Genomic DNA, 21600 nt, shown 5'->3' on the forward strand with positions numbered 1-21600 from the left:
CCTCCACACAGTTTTCCAGAGTGGCTGTACCAGTTCACATTCCCACCAACAGTGCAGGAGGGTTCTCCTTTCTCCACATCCTCTTCAACATTTGTTATTTCCTGTCTTGTTAATTTTCCCCATTCTCACTGGTGTGAGGTGGTATCTCATTGTGCTTTTGATTTGTATTTCCCTGATGGCAAGTGATGCAGAGCATTTTCTCATGTACTTGTTAGCCATGTTTATGTCTTCTTTGGTGAAATTTCTGTTCATGTCTTTTACCCATTTCATGATTGGATTGTTTGTTACTTTGCTGTTGATTTTCATAAGTTCGTTATAGATCTTGGATACTAGTTTTTCATCTGATAAAGGATTTTGCAATCCTTTAGATTTGCAAATATTTTCTCCCATTCTATAGGTTGTCTTTTAGTTTTGTTGACTGTTTCTTTTGCTGTGCAGAAGCTTTTTATCTTGATGAAGTTCCAATAGTTCAGTTTTGCTTTTGTTTCCCTTGGCTTCATAGATGTATCTTGCAAGAAGTTGCTGTGGCCAAGTTCAAAAAGGGTGTTGCCTGTGCTCTCCTCTAAGATTTTGATGAGTGTTGAACCAACCTTGCATCCAGGGGATAAATCCCACTTGGTCATGGTGAATAATCTTCTTAATGTACTGTTGGATCCTATTGGCTAGTATCTTGTTGAGAATTTTTGCATCTGCATTCATCAGGGATTTTGGTCTATAATTCTTTTTGGTGGGGTCTTTGTCTGGCTTTGGAATTAAGGTGATGCTGGCCTCATAAAACGAGTTTGGAAGTATTCCATCCCTTTCTATCCTTCGGAACAGCTTTAGTAAAATAGTTATTATTTCTTCTTTAAATGTTTGGTAAAATTCCCCTGGGAAGCCATCTGGCCCTGAATTTTTGTGTCTTAGGAGGTTTTTTAATGACTGCTTCAATTTCTTCCCTGGTTATTGGCCTGTTCAGGTTTTCTATTTCTTCCCATTACAGTTTTGGTAGTTTGTGGTTTTCCAGAAATGCATCCATTTCTTCTAGATTACCTAATTTATTGGCATACAGCTGTTCATACTACATTTTAAAAATTGTTTGTATTTCCTTGGTATTGATTGTGATGTCTCCTGTTTCATTCATGATATTATTAATTTGAGTCTTTTCTTTTTAATAAGGATGGTTAATGAGTTATCTATCTTCTTAATTCTTTCAAAGAACCAACTCCTGGTTTTGTTGATCTGTTCTACAGTTCTTCTGGTCTCTTTTTCATTGAGCTCTGCTTGAATCTTATTAACAACTCTCTTCTTTGGTTGGTGTAAGTTTTATTTGCTGTTCTTTCTCCAGTTCCTTTAGGTGTGAGGTTAGCTTGTGTATTTGAGTTTTTTCTAATTTTTTGAGGGATGTCTGTATTGTGATATATTTCCCTCTTAGGACTGCTTTTGCTATATCCCAAAGATTTTGAATGGTTGTATCTTCATTTTCATTAGTTTCCATGAATCTTTTTAATTCTTCTCTAATATACTGGTTGACCTATATACATCCTTTAGTAGGATGCTGTTTGGCCTCCACGTGTTTGAGTTTCTTCCAAATTTCTTCCTGTGATTTGAATTCTAGTTTCAAAGCATTGTGGTCTGAAAATATGCAGGGGACAATTTCAATCTTTTGGTATTGGTTGAGACCTGATTTGTGACCCAGTATGTGGTCTATTCTGGAGAAAGTTCCATTTGTACTTGAGAAGAATGTGTATTCAGTTGCATTCGGATGAAAAGTTCTGTATATATATGTGAAATTCATCTAGTTCAGTGTATCATTTAAGGCCCTTGTTTCTTTGGAGATATTGTGCTTAGAAAATCTGTCATTTGCAGAAAGTGCCATATTTAAGTCTCCTACTATTAGTGTATTATTATCTAAGTATGTCTTTCCTTTGGTTATTAATTGATTGATATCCTTGACAGCTTCCACATTAGGGGCATAAATATTCATGATTGTTAGGTCTTTTTGTTGGATAGCCCCTTTAAGTATGATATAGTGTCCCTCTTCATCTCTTACTATAGTCTTTGGGATAAACTTTATCTGATATGAGAATTGCTACCCCAGCTTTCTTTTGAGGACCATTTGAATGGTAAATAGTTCTCCAACCTTTTATTTTCAGACTGTAGGTGTCCTTAGTCTAAAATGAGTCTCTTGTAGACAGCAAATAGATGTGTCTTGTTTTTTATCCAGTCCGAAACCCTGCACCTTTTGATGGGATCATTAAGCCCATTCACATTCAGAGTAACTATTGAAAGATATGAATTTAGTGTCATCGTAATACCTATTTAAGTTCCCTGTTTTGTGGATTATTTCTTTGGGCTTCATCTTTCTCTTATAGGGTCCTCATTAATATTTCTTGCAGAGCTGGTTTGGTGGTCATATATTCTTTCAGTTTCTGCCTATCTTGGAAGCTCTTTATCTCTCCTTCTATTCTGAATGAGAGCCTTGCTGGATAAAGTATTCTTGGCTGCATGTTCTCCTTATTTAGTACCCTGAATATATCCTGACAGGCCTTCTGGCCTGCCAGGTCTCTGTGCAGAGGTCTGCTATTAATCTGATATTTCCCCTCATATAAATTAAGAATCTCTTGTCTCTCACTGCTTTGAGGATTTTTCTCTTTATCTTTGGAATTTGCAAGTTTCACTATTAAATGTTGAGGTGTTGAATGTTTTTTATTGATTTTTGGGGGGAGACCTCTCTATCTCCTTCCCTCCCCAAATTAGGGAAGTTCTCAGGTATGATTTGTTCAAATATGCTTTCTGGCCCTCTAGCCCTCTTTGGCACTTTCTGGAACCCCAATTATACATAGATTCTTCCTTCTGAGGCTATCATTTATTTCTCTTAACCTTTCCTCATGGTCTCTTGTTTTTCTCTTTTTTCCCCAGCTTCCTTCCTTGCCATCAACTTGTCTTCTATGTCATTCACTCTTTCTTCCAACTCATGAACCTTTGTCATTAGGATATCCAGTTTGGATTGCATCTCATTTAATTGATTTTTAATTTCAGCCTGATTAGATCTAAATTCTGCAGTCACAAAGTCTCTAGAATCCTTTATGCTTTTTTCCAGAGCCACCAGTAGCTTTATAGTTGTGCTCCTGAATTGGCTTTCTGACATCGAATTATAATCCATATTCTATAACTCTGTGGCAGAGAGTACTGTTTCTGCTTCTTTCTTTTGTAGTGAATTCTTCCTTCTAGTCATTTTGCTCAGTGCAGAGTGGCTCTATGAGAGGGCTGAGTCAAGAATATCAACCACAATTCATGTAAATTTCACCCTAGATGATTCTTGCTAGAAGCGAAAACCCTTCTCTCTGTAGTGTGCTGGCTGTTCTCTCTTTAAAATTCAGATCAAATTCCTATTAGAGTCATTTCTAATCCCCTGAGCTACAACATTGAATCCATAATCTCTGCTTAGTGGACCCGTATCAGTAAATTTGGTCTGATATAACTTTATATTATTTCCATCATTACCTGATGCCCTTAATATCCATCCCCACATATATCCCCAAGATTTCTGCCTGTATAAGTTGGAAAAGTCAGCAGTCAATTCTCCAAGAAGTCATAGTCACCCCAAAAATGTGTATGGACCTAACAAAATACATTAAACAAAAAACAATAGATCTGAAAAGTGAAAGAAACAAACACACTTATAGCTCAGATTTTAACAATCCTCGCTTAATAACTGACAGAACAGGTAGGCAGAAAATCAGTAAGGATACAGATAAACTGAACATCACACTCAATCAACTTGACCTACTGATATTTATAAAACACTCCATCCAAAAACACCAGAATACATATTTTTCCCAAGTGTCACAGAAAATTTTTTACGATAGACCATATTATGGGTCACAAACAAACAAATAAAAACCTTAAACAAATCTAAAATAATAGAAATCAAAGTATATTCTTAGACCATAATGGAATTAAATTAGAAATTAATAACAGAAATATAGCTAGAAAACCCCAAAATATGTGGATATTAAGCAACACGTTTATAAATAAAACGGGTCAATGAAGACGTCTGAAAAGAAATTTTTAAATATTTTAATGAAATGCAAATACAGCATTTCAAATTTTATGAGGTTCAGTTAAAGCAGTGCTTAGATGGCATATTTTAGGAAAGAAGAAACTTAAATATACATTTGACATGCAATCCACCTATTCTACTCCTAGATATTGACCCAAGAGAAATAAAAGCAAATGTCCATGCAAAGACTCATACACAAATATCCATACTAACTTTATTTGTAATGCTCCCAAACTGTAGATAAATATCAATCAACAGCTAAAAGAATAACACAGTGCAGGATATTCATACAATGGAATACTCATCAGTAATAAAAAGAAATGAACTATTGATACATACTACATTAGTGAATCTGAAAGCAATTTTTCTCAGTGACAAGATGCCAGATAATTAAGAGTACATAATGTATGATTACATTAATATAAAGTTCTAAGAAATGTAAACTATTCTATATGGGGATATAAAGCAAATCAGTGGTTTCCTGAGGATGAGGGAGAAATAGAAAGGAAGGATTCTAAAGGACATGAAGAAAAATTTGAGGGTGATGAGTACATTCATTACCATTATTTATCATTGTATGTATATATTGACTGTGGTGGTATATTAAAGCTTATTAAATTGTAAACCTTAAATATGTGCAATTTATTGTATGTCACTTATACCTCAATAGCTGTTAGGAATATCAGTGGTATATCACTCTTTAAACGAACCCAAGAGGGCAGCCCAGGTGGCTCAGTGGTTTAGCGCCACCTTCAGCCCAGGGCCTGATCCTGGAGACCCGGGATCAAGTCCCACTCAGGCTCCTTGCATGGAGCCTGCTTCTCCCTCTACCTGTGTCTCTGCCTCTCTCTCTCTCTCTCATGAATAGATAAATAAAATCTTAAAATAAAATAAATGAACCCAAGATAATATAAATACTACAGCATTTTTTAATTGTGAGAAAATTCATTGACATAGATTTTAGCTGTACAGTTTGATGAGTTTTAATACACACAACAATGTAGCAAACACACCAGTCAAGACAGAGAACATATCCATTAGCCAAAAAGGTTTCCTCCTGTTACTTCCCAGTTCAGCTCTACCCACCACAGTCAAGTACTGGTTTGATTTCTATCACCTTAGATTTAGTTTTGTTTGTGATAGCATATCATATAAATGGGTCTGTTGGTATGTGTTCTTTTGTGTGTGGCTTCTTTCCCTCAACAATGTTTTTGAGATCCATCAAGGTTATTATGTATATAAGTAGTTCATTCATTTTTATTGCTGAGTTGTGATCCATCATTTGTTTATCCATTGACCTGTTGATAGACATCTGGGCTGTTTCCAGTTTTGGGCTCTTAATGAATAAAGTTGCTATGAGCATTCTTACATAAAAGTCTTTTTTGCAGACATGTTTTCTTTTCTTGAGTGAGTACCCAGGAACAGGATAATTGGATCATTCAGTGGATCTATACTTACTATCTTAAGAAACTCCCCAGAAGACTTCCAACATGGTTGTACAATTTTATACTCCCACGGCAATATATAAAAAACCTAGTTACTCCATATTCTTGCTTGGTGTTTTCATTATTTTTAATTTTAGCCATTCCAACTAGCATATAGTAGCATTTTATGGTTTTAACTTGCATTTCCTTGACAACAAATTATGTTTAGTACCTTTTAAGGTGTCTATTGATCATTAATGCATATTTTTAGTGAAGTTTCTGTTCAAATCTTGTGCCTATTTTCTATTAGACTGTCTATATTTTTTATAGGCTGTGGCTTTACATATTCCTAATTTATGTCTTTGGTTAGATGTATGTTGTAAACATATTCTTCTAGACTGTTGCTTGCATTTTTCCCCCATAACAGTGTTATTCAAAGACCAGACACTTTACCAACAAAAGCCTCATCAATTTTTTTCTTTCATGTTTTGGGATTTTTGTGTATTAAATAATCTTTTCTTATGCTAAAATCATAAACATTTTTTCTTATCTTCTCCTAGAACTTTATAGTTTTAATTTTTATATGTAAATCTATAGTCCATTCGGAGTTAATTTACATATGATATGACATGGGGGTTGAAGTTCATTTTTCCTCTAAATGGATATCCAATTGTTTCGGCACCATTTATGAGAAGATAGTCTCTTTTAATTAATTCACTTTGGCATATTTGTCAAAAATCAAGTGATCATATAAGTCTGTGTTTATGTCTGGACCACTATTTTACCTCAGCTATCTATATATCTACCTTAGACAAATACCACACTATCTAGATTACTGTAGCTTTGTAATCATCACTTGTGATCAGGTGGGGTAAGTCCTCCAACTTCATTCTTTGTTTCAAAATTGACTTGGTTATTCTAGGTCCTTTGCTTTACCAAATAAAATTTGTGATCATTTTGACAATTTAATTATCTTTAAGGAAAAATTTTAAATAGTAAGAAATGTCTCTTACTTTCACTCACATTTTCTAATTCCAGCACTCTATTCATTTGTGTAGATCATAATTTGTTATTTTTTTTTATCTGTCTGAAGAACTTCCTTTAACATTTTTTGCAATGCTTGTCTGCTGCCATGAATTCTCTCAGCTTTTGTTTGTCTGAACATGTTTTTATTTCACTTCAATTTCTGAAGGATATTTTCTCTAGCTGTAGAATTTTTTAGCACAGTAAAAATGTCATTGCATTGTCTTCTGGCTTCTGATGAGAAATAAGGTCATTATTAGCTTTATTCTCCAAATGTAATATCTTTTATCTGGTAACTTTTAAGATTTTTTGACATATATTTATGATGTACCTCAATGTGTTTTTCATTGTGTTTATCTTGTTTAGGTTTCATTGAGCTTCTTATATTGGTTTAAGATTTGTTCAAGTATGAGAAATTTTCAACTACCCTTTCTTCAAATATTTTTCTGCTTCTCCTCCTTCCTTTTCCACTACTACAATGCCAATATCATGTGTTAAGTCACATGACCTTGTGACACAGGTCACTGAGGCTTTATTTTTTTAGACTTACTTCTTTCTCTACCTCAGTTTGGAATGTTCCTATTGCTTTAATGGCCTTTTGCAGTTTTTAGTATTCTGATAAAACCATCCAGTGAACTTTTCATTTCAAGTATTATATTTTTCAGCTCTAGAAGTTCCATTTGGTTCTGTATATAGCTTTCATCATTCTTATTTTCCTTAAATCCTTAAGTATATGTTAATAGCTTTATCTTTAATAGACTTTTTAGAGAAGTTTTAGGCTCACAGAAAAGTTGGACTTAAAAGTGGAGAGTTCCCCTACCCTCAAACCCATATATATGCATAGCCTCCCTCAGAATCATCATCCTGCACCAGTGATATATTTGTTATAATCAACGAACCTACAATGACAAAGCATTATCACCCAACTCCATAGTTTACATTAGGGTTAACTCCTGATGTGTACATTCCATGGGTTTGGGCAAATGTACAATGACATGTACTCACCATTATAGTATTATAGAGAATAGTTTCACTTCTCTAATAATTGTATTGCTCTGCCTATTAGTTCCTCCTAGCCCTCAAATCTCTAGCAATCAAAGATCTTTTTACTATCTCCATATTTTTGTCTTTTCCAGAATGCTATACATTTGGAACCATACCATATATAGCCTTTTTATATTGGCTTCTTTCATTTAGTAATATGCCTTTAAGTTTTCTCCACATCCATTCATGGCTTGAAAATTCATTTCTTTTTAGTGCTGAATAATATTGTATTGTCTGGACATGTCACAATTTATTTATTCATTCACCTACTGAGGGAAATCTTGGTTACTTCCAAGTTTGGGGAATTATCAATAAAACTACTGAAACCATTTGTGTGCAGGTTTTTATGGGTATTAAAGTATTGAGTAAATACCAAGGAGTGTGATTATGGGTAAATACCAAGGAGTGTGATTATGGACCATATGGTAACAGTATGTTTAGTTTTGTAAGAAACTGCCAAACTGTCTTTCATAGTGGCTAAACTTTATGCAATCCCAGAATAAGAGTTCTTGTTCCATATCTTTGCCAGTATTTGGTGGTGTCAGTGTTTTGAATTTTCATCATTCTAATAGGTGTGTAGTGGCACTTCATTGTTGTTTTAGTTTTCAATTCCCTAATGACATATGATGTTGTCTTTTTATATGCTCATTTGCTATGTGTATATTTTTGGGAGGAAGTGTCTGTTAACAAGTTCTTTTGATCATTTTTTTATCATGTTGTTTTTTTATTGACTTTTAAGAAATATTTTTATACTTTGGAAGTGTCCTTTAACATATATGTCTTTGGCAAATATTTTCTCCTGTCTGTGACTTGATTTCTCATTCTCTTAACAATACCTTTTACAGAGAAGTTTATAATGCCTTTGGTGTTAAATCTACAAAGTCATTGCCACACTCTAAAATCATCAAGATTATTTCCTGTGTTGACTTCTAAGGGCTTTATAGTTTTGGATAGTACATTTAAGTCTATGATGTATTTTGGGTTAATTTTTGTGAATGATATTAGGTCTGTGACTAGATTCTTTATTTTATGTGTAAATGACCAATTTTTTCAATACCATTGGTTGAAAAGACTAACTTTTCTCCATTTTATTTCCTTTTCTCTTTTGTCAAAGATCAGTTGACTACAATTATGTGGATCTATTTGGGGGCTCTCTATTCTGTTCTGCTGATCTATGTGTCTATTCTTTTGCCATACCACACCGCCTTGACTACTACAGCTTTAAAATAAATCTTAAAGTCAGGTAAAATGTCAGTCTTCCAGCTTTGTTCTTTCCCTTCAATGTTATGTTGGCTATCCTGGGTACTCTTGACAAAATTCAACACCCATTTATCCTTGAAAATGTTTAGAAAACTAGAAAGCAAAGGAAATTTCCTCAAACCAACAAAAGACAGCTACAAAAAATTACACCTAACATCATATTTAATGATAAAATATTGAATGCTTTTCCTTAAGTTTAGGAAGAAGACAACGATATTTGCAATCTTGAGGCAGGCAAAGATATCTTAAAAATGACATGGAAAGATTAACTACAAAAGAAAAAAGTGATAGATAAGACTCCATCAAAATTAATAACTTGTGCTATCAAAAGAAAAACATTGGGAAGTCATTGACTTAGACTAAACAGTTGTAATACATGTATCTTTCAAAGAGCATGTTCCAGAATATATGAAAATAAGCTCCTACAACTTAATTTTTTTAAAAAAAGAAAAGATAAGTTAAAATGGCAAAAGACTCAACCAAACATTACACAGAAGAAGATACATAAGTGGTCAAAAAAAAGTGCACAAATTCAACATGATTAGTCCTTAGAACAACACTAAAAGAACTGCCAACATCAGCTGTTATTAAGAATATGGAGCAACTGGTAATCTTGTACATTATTTGTGGTAGCATAAGGTGGGACAAGTACTTTAGAAAGGTATTTTGCAGTTTCTAAAAAAGTCAAATGTGCATCTATCCAGTGACCCAAAATTCCATTTCTAGGTAATTACCCAAGATAAATTAAAATATATGTCTGCAAAAGACACAAAAATGATCATAGCAGCTTTATCATAAAAACCCCAAACTGGAAACAGTCCAGGTATCCATAAATAGGTGGAATGAATATATGAATAATTATGATATATTCATAAAACGGAACAGTACTCAGAAAAAAAAAAAAAGAACCACTTATCACACATCAGCTTTGATGAGTCTTAAAACCATTATGTTGAATGAAAGAAGCCAGACACAAAAGCATCCAAGTGGCCCTTGAAAAACACAGGTTTGAACTGTGTAGGTCCACTTATATGTAGGTTTTTTTGTTTTGTTTTGTTTTTGTTTTTGTTTTAGTTAACAGCAAAAGCCACAAGGCATTTATTTATAACTGCCCACCCCAGTCTCCAAAGATGGAACAGAAGGCACTGGCACAGAGGTAGAACTTGCTATATAAGTGCCTGGGGATGCCCCCTGAGGAAAGGTCTGCAGGTAGCCCTAAGTGAGGATATGATGGTCAGGTGTTACATTGAGGGCTATCAGGCAGAAGGCTGAGTTAAAGATGATCACACCCAGAAGGCAAGGATGCTATTGAACAGGGAGCCAGCCCCATGTCCCCCAGAGTCCTCCACCAACTTGCTCCAAAGTTGCTCCAGGGAGGCCAAAGGCCTTGGTCTCATTGCAGGTCTAGTGCAGATTCTTCCCTGTGGTAGCCCCCTGCCTCATGGCCTCCTAAAGACCAGTGTGCTCATGCTTGGCTGCAACTGAAATGGCCACTTTCAGGTGGTACACCTGGTATACAACTCCAGGCAGTGGTACAGCTCTATTGTGCCTCTAGACTGCCTTCACTACCCAAGGGCCCACTGAGCAGCTGCTACTGCTGAGCTGAGGCCACCAGACTGCAGAACTTTGCTATTCTGGGCCCAGGACCGCAGTCCCTGTCACTGACCCTGGCCCAGGTTAGTGTATATACAAAACCGTAAATGTATTTTCTTTTCCTTATGATTTTCATAATAATATTTTCTTTTCTATAGCTTGCTTTATTGTAAGAATATAGTATAAAATATATACAACCTACAAAATGTGTGTTACTTGACTAGGCTATTGGTAAGGCTTCTGGTTAACAGTAAGTTATTAGTAGATAACTTTGGGGGGGGAGTCCAAAGTTATACTTGGAGTTTCAACTGTGCCAGGGTCATCATCCCTAAGCCCTGCCTTGTTCAGGAGTCAACTGTACTTACTGTATGATCCCACTTTTTGACGTACCAAAACAGTTCATCTATGATGAGAAATATCAGATAAAATGCCTGCTTATGGGAAGTAAGATTTAACTGGAAAATAGCACAAGGGAAATCTTAGGGTTTATCATTTATTCTAGGCAATGAGAAGTTATTGAAGGTTTTTTAACAGTTAAGTTCCAGGTTCAAACCCATTAGCCCACCAGGATAGTAGAGGGGAAAGAGAATTGGGATGAGATCAGAAGAACTTGGTTGAATGCCTACCTTTGTCATAGACTCTACACTTGGAAAGTTTCTATATGTTCCATCCTCCTTATTCAAAAACTGAAAGGTTGAATTAATCTCTAAAATCTTTCAAAATATTCTGTGAACATATGAGATGGGATTTGCAGCAATAAACATAGGAAGAATGCCCTTACAATAAAGTTAGGGAGTGGTAATAACCACCAGAATCTGGAAAGTATCAGTGGCAATGGAGAGGTGGTTTATATATATTTTTTAAAAGATTTATTTTTACTTATTTATGATAGACATAGAGAGAGAGAGAGAGGCAGAGACACAGGCAGAGGGATAAGCAGGCTCCATGCCGGGAGCCCGACGTGGGACTGGACCCCGGGACTCCAAGATCGTGCCCTCCGCCAAAGGCAGGCACTAAACCGCTGAGCCACCCAGGGATCCCCTGGAGAGGGGGTTTAAATGTGAGAAAATAATTCAATGCAGGGGTGAGAGAAAAGAGCCACGGAAGCTTATGAAGATTATAGTTTAAGAGACTACCTCTTTTTGCGGGGTTTGAACTCTGTTATTTGGATGTTTAATGCTAAAAGCTGTACAAATGTGTCTTTTGGTAAGTGTTAATCCAATCTGGAGGTTACATTTAGAAATAATAACTCCATTTAATTCTTTTAATTATTTAAGATTTTCTTTTTTATTATTATTATTTGAGTTTTCCTAATGTGATTTTTGAAAATACCTTTTAAAATACGAAGCTGACGATAAGCTGCAAGTTTTGGCTGAAATAAATTTTCCATTAGAACTCGTTCCATAAAAAATAAGTCCTGACGAAACTTGTCAGATTTCAATATTGTCTCTGAGTGATCTTCTTCATCCTCATGGATTGTAGTCAGAATTACATTTTCTATATCCATTAAGGAACTAGCTTCACTACCTGTAAAATACAAAATGATGCAATGATAAAATTATTTAGATAGTATTACACAATTAATGTATTCTAAGCATTATAAAAATCCCATTTTGTCATTACTATTTGTTTTCCTCCAATATTCAACAACTTCAACAGACATTTATTGAATAGTTTTTATGTACCAAGCACATAGAACATATACATATATAATCTCATTTTGGAATATTTTTTAAATATTTTATTTATTTTTTTTTAATTTTTTTAAATTTTTATTTATTTATGATAGTCACACAGAGAGAGAGAGAGGCAGAGACATAGGCAGAGGGAGAAACAGGCTCCATGCACCGGGAGCCCGATGTGGGATTTGATCCCGGGTCTCCAGAATCGCGCCGTGGGCCAAAGGCAGGCGCCAAACCGCTGCGCCACCCAGGGATCCCCTAAATATTTTATTTAAATTCAATTTGCCAACATATAGTATGACACCCAGTGCTCATCCCATCAAGTGCCATCCTCAGTGCCCATCACCCATTACCCCATCCTCCCACCCTCCTCCCCTTCTGCAACTTTTTGTTTCCCAGAGTTAGGAGACTCTCATGGTTTGTCTCCCTCTCTAATTTTCCCCACTCAGTTTCCCTCCTTTCCCCTTATAGTCCCTTTCACTATTTCCCATATTTCACAAGTGAGTGAAACCATATGATAATTGTCTTTCTTGGATTGGCTTATTTCACTCAGCATAATACCCTCCAGTTCCATCCACATCAAAGCAAATGGTAGGTATTCGTCCTTTCTGATGGCTGAGTAATATTCCATTATATATCATATATATATATATTATATATATAATATATATAATGTGAGATATATCTATCTATCACATCTTCTTTATCCATTCATCTGTTGAAGGACATCATGGCTCCTTCCACAGTTTGGCTACCGTGGACACTGCTGCTATAAACTTTGGGGCACAAGTGTCCCATCATTTCATTACATCTGTATCTTTGGGGTAAATACCCAGTAGTGCAATTTCATTTTGGAATTCTTAACCATTCAAAAATATACTGTTTGTCAGAAGATAAGCAGTGATAACCTCATAGGTAATGTATATCTCTATATATTGTTATTCAAATTGAATTAAGATTATTAGCCCTCAGATAAAGGTCCGATTTGACTATTGTTTTATAAAAATGCTATACCACTGCATTAGTTTTTTTGTTCATGAGAAAATAAACTATCAAAAACTCAGCAAATTAAAACCATGCAAATTTATTATTTTAAAGTTAAGTAAGTTAGACACAGGTCTCACTGGGCTAAAACTAAAAAGTTAATAGGGTTATGTTCCTTTCTAGAGGTTCTAGAGAATTCATTTTCTTATCTTTTTCAGATTCTATTTCTTTAAAATTATTATTTATTTGTTCATGAGGGACACAGAGAGAGGGAGGCAGAGACATAGGCAGAGGGAGAAGCAGGCTCCATGCAGGGAGCCTGATCTGGGACTCAATCTCAAGACTCCAGGATCACACCCTGGGCTGAAGGCAGGCACTCAACCGCTGAGTCACCCAGGCGTTCCTCTTTTTCAGATTCTAGAGGCCACCCACACCCTTCCTCCATCTTGAGAGACAACATCATTACATGTCTTTGACCTTCTTCTGTTATTACATCTCTCTATGACCACAGCTCAGAAAGGTTTCGACTTTTAATTATCCATATGTTTAGATTGGGTTCTCCCATTCTACTAACAGAAACCACAACAAACGTTCTTGGCCACATTTTCCCCTCATTCTTTCTGCCTCCTGACCAATCCTGGTGCTTCTCTATGTAGCCCACAGCATAGAATGTCCCCTCCTCTTGAGATCTGTGAGTATAACATTCTTTTCAATGGCAATAGTGTCCTGATCTGTTGGTCTTGTCATGCCTAAATAATAATACAGTCCACATTAAAAAAATATCATTTATAAGAAATGCAATTTAAATGTAAAGACACAGATAGATTAAAGGTAAAGAGATAGAACAATATATACTATGTTAACACTACTCAAAAGAAGATGGAGTAGCTATATTTAATTTCAGACAAAGTAGGCTGCAGAGCAAAAAAAAAAAAATTATCAGAAATAAAGAGGAGTATTGCATAATAAAAAAGAAATCAATTCTCCAAGAAGACACAGCAACTCTAATCATTTATGCAACAAAAAAACAGGACTACAAAATATTTCAGGCAAAAGTGATAGAACTGCAAGGAGAATCAGACACATCCACTGTTATAATTGGAGACTTTAACACTATTTTAATAGAATACATGTTTTTCTCAAGCTCACTTGGAATGCTCACCAAGCTAGAGCATTCTGGGCCACAAAGCACATTTCAACGAATTTAAAAGAATAGAAATCATACAAAATATGCTCTCAAACCACAGTGGAATTAAACTATAATTCACAGAGAAGTAAGCTGGATAATCTCAAAGCATTTGGAAGTTAAAAAAATACATAAATAAAAAATAGGTCAAAGAAGTCTCAAATAAAATTTTTAAATATTTGAACTAAATTAGAATAAAAATATAACATCAAAATGTGTGAGATGCAACAAAAAGATGCTTAGGGGGAAATTTATAGCTTTTGAATGCATATATTAGAAAAGAAGAAAAAACTAAAAATTAGTAATCTAAGCTTCCATCTCAGGGCACTAGAGTAAGAAGAGCAACATAAGCCTAAAGCTAGTAGGAAACAAATATATATAAAAATTAAAGCATAAATCAGGGAAACTGGAAACAGGAAATCATCAGAAACAATCAATGAAATTAAAAGTTATTTCTTTGAAAAAATCAATAAAACTCATAATCATCAGCTATGTTAGCCAAGAAAAGAAATAGAACATATAAATTTCCAGTATGAGTAATAATAGAGGTCCATCACTACTGATCTCATAGACCAATGGAATAATAAGGAAATACTGTGAACAACTCTATGTCCACAGATTTGATTATTTATATGAAATGGAACAATTCCTTGAAAGACAAGAAATCACACAAAGTGAAACAGATCATCTGAATAAGCCTATCTCTATTAAAGAAATTGAATCAATAATTAGTAACTTTCCAAAATAGAAAATAGGCCCAGATGGTTTTACTGCTGAACTATATCAAACATTTAAAGAATGTTTGTACAATCTATTTCAGAAAACAAGTAGAGGAAACACTTCCCAATTCATTGTCTTAGGCTGGCATTACTCTAATACCAAAACTAGATGAAGACATTACAAAAATGGAGAATTACAAGACAATATTACTTATGAGAACAACACAAAAATCTTCAACAAAATATTAGCAAGTCAAATCTAACAGTGTATAAGAAGAATTAAACAACCCAACAAAGTGGGGTTTGCTCCAGGTATCCAAAGCTAGTGCAACACTTAAAAATAATGTAATCCATCCATCCCATCAACAGGCTAAAGAAGAAAAGTCACATTAAATTCAGAAAACTCTTTTGACAAAAATCCAACACCCATGATGATATAAAGTCCCAAAAACTGAGGTACTTGGGTGGCTCAGTCCATTAGGCATCTGACTCCATTTTAGCTCATGATCTCAGGATCCCAGGATTGAGCCCTGAGATAGACCCTGAGCTCAATGGGGCTGGGAAGGTGGGGGGGGGGAGGGAGGTGGGAGAGTGGGGGAGGTTTGCCTCTTTCTCTCTCTCTCTGCTTCTCCTCCCATTCACACGTACAACTCCTTTCTCCCTCTCTCTCTCTCTCTCTCTCTCTCTCTCTCAAATAAATAAATCTTAAAAAACAAACAAACAAACTCCCGGGAAACTAAGAACAGAAGTGAATTTCCTCAACTCGATTTGAAAAACCTCCACATAACTTCATATTTAATGGTGAAAACTCGAAAATTTCCCCACTAAGATAAGGAACAAGACTAGGAACCTTTATTCAACATCATACTAGAAGTCCTAACATAATAATTCAAAGAAAAGAAATAAAAGTTATACAAATTGGAAAGAAAAAGAACTTTGTAGATGACACAGTTGTTTATGTAGAAAATCCCATGAAAATTATAAAAAAATAAAATTTGGGGGATCCCCCTGGGTGGCTCAGTGGTTCAGCGCCTGCCTTTGGCCCAGGGTGTGATCCTGGAGTCTCGGGATCAAGTCCTGCATGGGGCTCCCAGCACGAAGACTGCTTCTCCCTCTGCCTGTGTCTCTGCCTCTCTCTCTCTCAAATAAATAAGTAAATAAATAAATAAATAAATAAATAAATAAATAAATAAATCTATCTTTTAAAAAATTATAAATAAAATTTTCCAACTAATAAGCAATTATAGCAAGGTCACAATATACAAGATTAATATACAAAAGTCAATGGTTTTCCTATAAACCAGTAATGAACAATTGAAATAAAAACCATAATACTATTAATATTACCATTAAAAAGTTAAATCTTAAGGTATAAATCTAACAAAACATGTAGAAGATCTACATGAGGAAATTACAATACTCTGAGGAAAGAAATCAAAGAAGATCCAAACAAGTAAGTTTTCATGGATAGGAAGTTTCCATATTGTTAAGAGGCCAATGCTTTTCAATTTGATCTATAGATTCAGTGCAATCCCAATCAAAGTCCAACCAAGTTATTTTATGGATATTGACAAGCTGATTCTCAAGTTTATACGGACAGTCGGAAGACCAAGAATAGCTGACACAATACTGAAGAATAAAACACTGATACTACCCAATTTTAAGAATTACTATAAAGCTCCAGTTAACCAAGACAATATGATATTTGTGAAAGAATAGACAAATTGATCTGTAGAACAGAATGGAAAGCTCAGAAATAGACCTACTCAAATCTGGTCAACTGATATTTGATATAGCAGCAAGAAAATTCAAAGAAGTCTTTTCAACATATGAACAACTGGACATCCATATGCCCAAAAAATGTAGACATAGAATTTATGACTTATACAAAAATTAATTGAAATGAACCTTAGATCTATTTTTTTAAAGACTTTATTTACTTGTTCGTGAGAGACACAGAGAGAGAGGCAGAGACATAGACAGAGGGAGAAGCAGGTTCCTCACAGGGTGCCTGATGTGGGGCTTGATCCCTGGACTGAAATCATGCCCTGAGCCAAAAGCAGATGCTCAACCACTGAGCCACACAGGCATCCCAAACCTTAGATCTAAATATAAAACACAAAACTATAAACTTTTATAAGACAAGGTAAGAGTAATGCCTGGATGGCTCAGCAGTTGAGCATCTGCCTTTGGCTCAGGTCATGATCCCGGGGTCCTGGGATCAAGTCCCACATCACGCTCCCCACAGGAAGCCCGATTCTCCCTCTATGTCTTTGCCTCTTTCTCTGTGTCTCCCATGAATAAATAAATAAAATCTCAAAAAAAAAAAAAAAGATAAGGGAAAATCTAGGTGGCCTTGGGGTTGGTAATAAATCTTTGGATACAATACCAGAGCACAATCTGAAAGAGAAAAAATATATTAAATATAAATATAAATGTAAAAAATATATTAAATGTAAATATATTAAATTGAAAATTATTAAATTTGTAAAATTATTAAATTCTTAAAATTTAAAATTTCTGGTCTGTGAAAGATTGTTATGAAAATGAAAAGGCAAGCCCCAAACTGGGAGAAAATTTTGCAAAACACTTCTTTGATAAAGAACTTAATTTATCATAATTCAAAAAACTCAACAGTAAGAAAATAAACAGTCCAACTTTAAACGTGACAAAAAATTCAAACAGACACTTCAGCAAAGGAGATCCACATATGCCAGTAAACATATATAAAAAAATGTTCAGGGCTTCTGGGTGGCCCAGTTGGTTAAGGGTCTGTTTTCAACTGAGGTCATGATCCCAGGGTCCTGGGATCGAACTCAGTGTTGTGCTCTCTCTCTCTTAAATGAATGAATGAATGAATAAATAAATATTTCAACATCACACATCATTAGTGAATTGCAAATTAAAGCAATAATGAGAAAAAAACAATAATGAGATACCACTATACATCCATTAGAACAGCTTAAAAATTTTTTAAAGTAATGATATCAAACGCTGACAAGAATGAAGAGCAACAAGAACACTCACTGCTGATGATAATAACAAAATAGTACAACCACTTTGGAAGACAGTTTCAAGGTTTCTTAAGAGTCTAAGCATACTCTCACTATATCATCCAGCAACTGTACTCCTAGGTTAACCCAAATGAAGTGAAAAGTTATGTCCACACAAACACCTACACATAAATGTTTATAGCAGCTTTGTTCATAGTCACCAAAAACTAGAAGCAATCAAGAAATCCTTCAACAAATAAAGAAACAAATCATGGCACATCCATACAATTTAATATTATCTAGTGATAAAAGTAAATGAGTTGTCAACTCGTGAGAAGACCACAGAAACCTTAAGGGCATATTGTTCAATGAAAGAAGCCAGTCTGAAAAAAGTTACATATTGTATGATTTCAACTATATAACGTTTTGGAAGAGGCATAACTACAGACATAATAAAAAGATCAGAAGTACAGATATCTAGGTCAGTGAAGTACAGATATCTAGGTCAGTGAAACTATTCTTTACAAGACTGTAAAGATAGAAACGTGTCATTATGCATTTGCCAAAACTCATAGAACTGTACAACATGAGGAATGAACCTCACTGTAAATTAAGGATTTCAGTTAATAATAATGTATCAATATTGATTCATCAGTTGTAACAAATGTACCACCCTAATGCCAAATGTTAGCAATAGGGGAAGCTGTGGTTGGGGGAGGAATGAAGGAAAAAATTATAAGCATTTCCCAGTGCTCTTTGCTCAATTTTTCTGTAAATCTAAACCTATGCTTGAAATGTCTATTACTTTTTTAAAATCTAAAGGTTCCATTAAAAAAATCCCATGAGAGAAAATTGAAAATAATCTTTCCCTATGAACTGAGATAGGGTCTTACATATATTCAAAGATGAAAATCATGGTCCTTTTTCCTCCCTCGAATATAATAGAAGGTTAAAATACAACCTGTATATTCAAAGTTTAAATAGAATAGAAATATTTCTTAAACCAAATATGGACCATATTTAACTTTTTTCTTTGTGTTTGCATTATAAAATCTCAGACGCAAAAGGGACCCTAGAGGTTATCTAGTCCTAGTTTTTATCTGAATCTCCCTTACATTTTCAATAAATCTGATCATTCAGCTCTGTTGCCAATCTTTTCCTATTTTTTTCATTTTCTCCCTTTTCCTAGGTCGGTTCTCTCCTATCCCCTTAATTGGCTATAATACTAAAATATATTTTTATTTTATTTTGTACTGTAGTTCTTTAATATTGATATGGCTTTATGACCCCTTGTTGCCTTTAAAAACATCCATATACACAAGAAATTAAATATCCACAAACTGAGACTTTTTTTTAGGACCTTCCACTTACTTACACTTTTTCTGTGTCAGTGGCCTTAACAGAGGTGGAATATGTATATCCAGTTTTGAAGTCCCAATGTAATTTTCAGTCTAAGATTGATGTTTTTCCTAGCAACTTTTGGTAGGAAAAATTTTAGCTTCTAAAAGCAAACCTATTATATGGACATTAACATTTAAAGAAAAAATAAATATTTCTTTAGTAATAACTAATAATTCATTTTTCCCTTCATTGTTCTCTAGGAAAATAAACTGGTGTTTATTTTACAAACAACTTCCAGTAAAACATAGCTATAGTCAACATGACTACAAATATAACTTTTAAAAACAAAAAAAATATAGGTGACATGTTTTTTAAGTTTTAATTTTTTAAAATATTAATCTTAAGATATAACGATAGACCAAACTATTAGGTGGTAAGTCCTGTAGATCCAGAATCTCTGAAGGAAATGTAGTCAGTTATAAATATGGTAATTATTTTCTGAAAATTATCAATTCTCCTTAAACTTGATTTTTCAAAAATATTTCCTATTTTTAAATATTACATTTGTCTTTGTGTAAAAATGAGTGAGAATAGAAATATTTCAGTTTACCTTATGAAAATTTGCTAAAATTTTAACAAAACTTGCCAATGTGTAGTTATTCTGAAATAAGGACTACTCCTTATATGTAGTGATATTATTTTATAAGAAAAATGACTCAAAAGTTCAGAATAGGGAGAGTAAAACTGTCTAACCACAAAACAATCAGAAATGGAACTTAACAAATTCCTTATAGCTGGACTATGTAAAAATTCTTTCAGATTGCTAAGTATATTTGAAAGATTAAAATTTCGTGTTGACTTTAATTATAAGCATTTAATCTTAAAATTTAAAACACTAAAAGCTAAAGTTGTAATGCAGGATTTCCCAACCTTGTAGTGTTATATTTGGGCCAGGTAATTTCTTATCGGGGCTGTTTGGTGTACCAAAGGATTTTTAGTAGTATCCTTGGCTTTGACCCAAAAGATGCCCCCATAGTCATGACACCCAAAAATGTCCCCAGATATTGCCAAATGTCCCCCGGGGAGGTAAAATCATCCCCAATTAAAAGCCATGGTCATCAATTTATCTCCATTTTAAGTTGTTACAGAGCTAGCAGATGTTCTTTTTCTTATAAACTATAGTCTACAGAAAGAAAAACAGAAAATTATGGAACCCACATGTTCCCACACGTATGAAAGAGAACTTAAAAGCAAGTAAAGAAACAACAGAAGAAGATAGAATCTTTGAAACTCTTGACAGATATCCAAGAAAAATTAATTTTTTTAGTTCAGAGTCCAAGATGATGTGAAAGAGTAACAATACTATTTCTGAGTAAAAGTTGTAGTTTTATGTTCCACCAGAGAGTATTATAACTACTAAGAAAGAATTTATTTACAATGGCATGTGCAAACATCATTTTTAAAAAAACTGAAAGAGTGCTTGCTTAGGCAGCACATATAGTAATATTGGAGCAATACAGCATAGCTCCTGTGCAAAGATGACATGCAAATTCGTGAAACATTCCATTTTTTAAAAAATGAAATAAATGAAATCTTACTTTTTTCTATAGTACTCCCTGGCATTCTTTGCTCTCGATCTTTAGGAGGTATACTTGCTCTACTAGTTGATTCAAGCATAGATTGTTTTGCTGCTAAAGATGAAAGCTCCATAGCATTGTAAGAATCATACAAATCCCAAGTACTGGACATTACACCTAAATAAAGAGACAGAAAAGTAAAAATTATTTTAAACCAAATTCTAATAGGTTAGCTTATATATAATTAGTTATAGCAAAATCTAAGATAATATCTACTGTTTAAGAAAAGAATACTATATTTTACAATGGCAGGAAGTAAAGATGAAAAAGAAATAAACCGTGAGGATACCTTCAGATCCTTATACTTTTGCATCTACTTATACATTAGTGTTTTAATGATAACTCCAAATTATCCTCACCATTCTTTCTTATCCCCACACCTCTCTCCCCTCTATCCCAAGCTGATGGAGCATGATCTCATCCATCTGTTAGTATAGGTCTTGGTTGATACCGACCAGGGCAATCATGTCACAATAAGGATTTAATGATCCTTTACTTATGATTAACATAGTTATATTCTATAGAACTTTTATTTTTTTTTAAGATTTTATTTATTTATTCATAGAGACACAGAGAGAGAGAGAGGCAGAGACACAGGCAGAGGGAGAAGCAGGCTCCACGCAGAGAGCCTGATGCGGGACTCGATCCAGGGTCTCCAGGATCACGCCC

The 21600-nt window shown here is 34.4% G+C and overlaps 1 protein-coding gene and 1 pseudogene across 1 annotated transcript in view; one reads left to right on the forward strand and one right to left on the reverse strand.

Annotated features, from left to right (window-relative positions):
- Positions 1-21600, reverse strand: part of DNAI4 (dynein axonemal intermediate chain 4) — a 99637-nt gene that overhangs the window by 27422 nt on the left and 50615 nt on the right. Inside the window, 2 exon segments of the mRNA XM_077892201.1 lie at positions 11722-11916; positions 20893-21048. Coding sequence (XP_077748327.1) covers positions 11722-11916; positions 20893-21048 — 351 coding nt within the window.
- LOC144311605 (U6 spliceosomal RNA) lies at positions 20771-20867 on the forward strand (annotated as a pseudogene).

The sequence above is a fragment of the Canis aureus genome, chromosome 3 (genome assembly GCF_053574225.1).
Source record: "Canis aureus isolate CA01 chromosome 3, VMU_Caureus_v.1.0, whole genome shotgun sequence".
Taxonomy (NCBI): domain Eukaryota; kingdom Metazoa; phylum Chordata; class Mammalia; order Carnivora; family Canidae; genus Canis; species Canis aureus.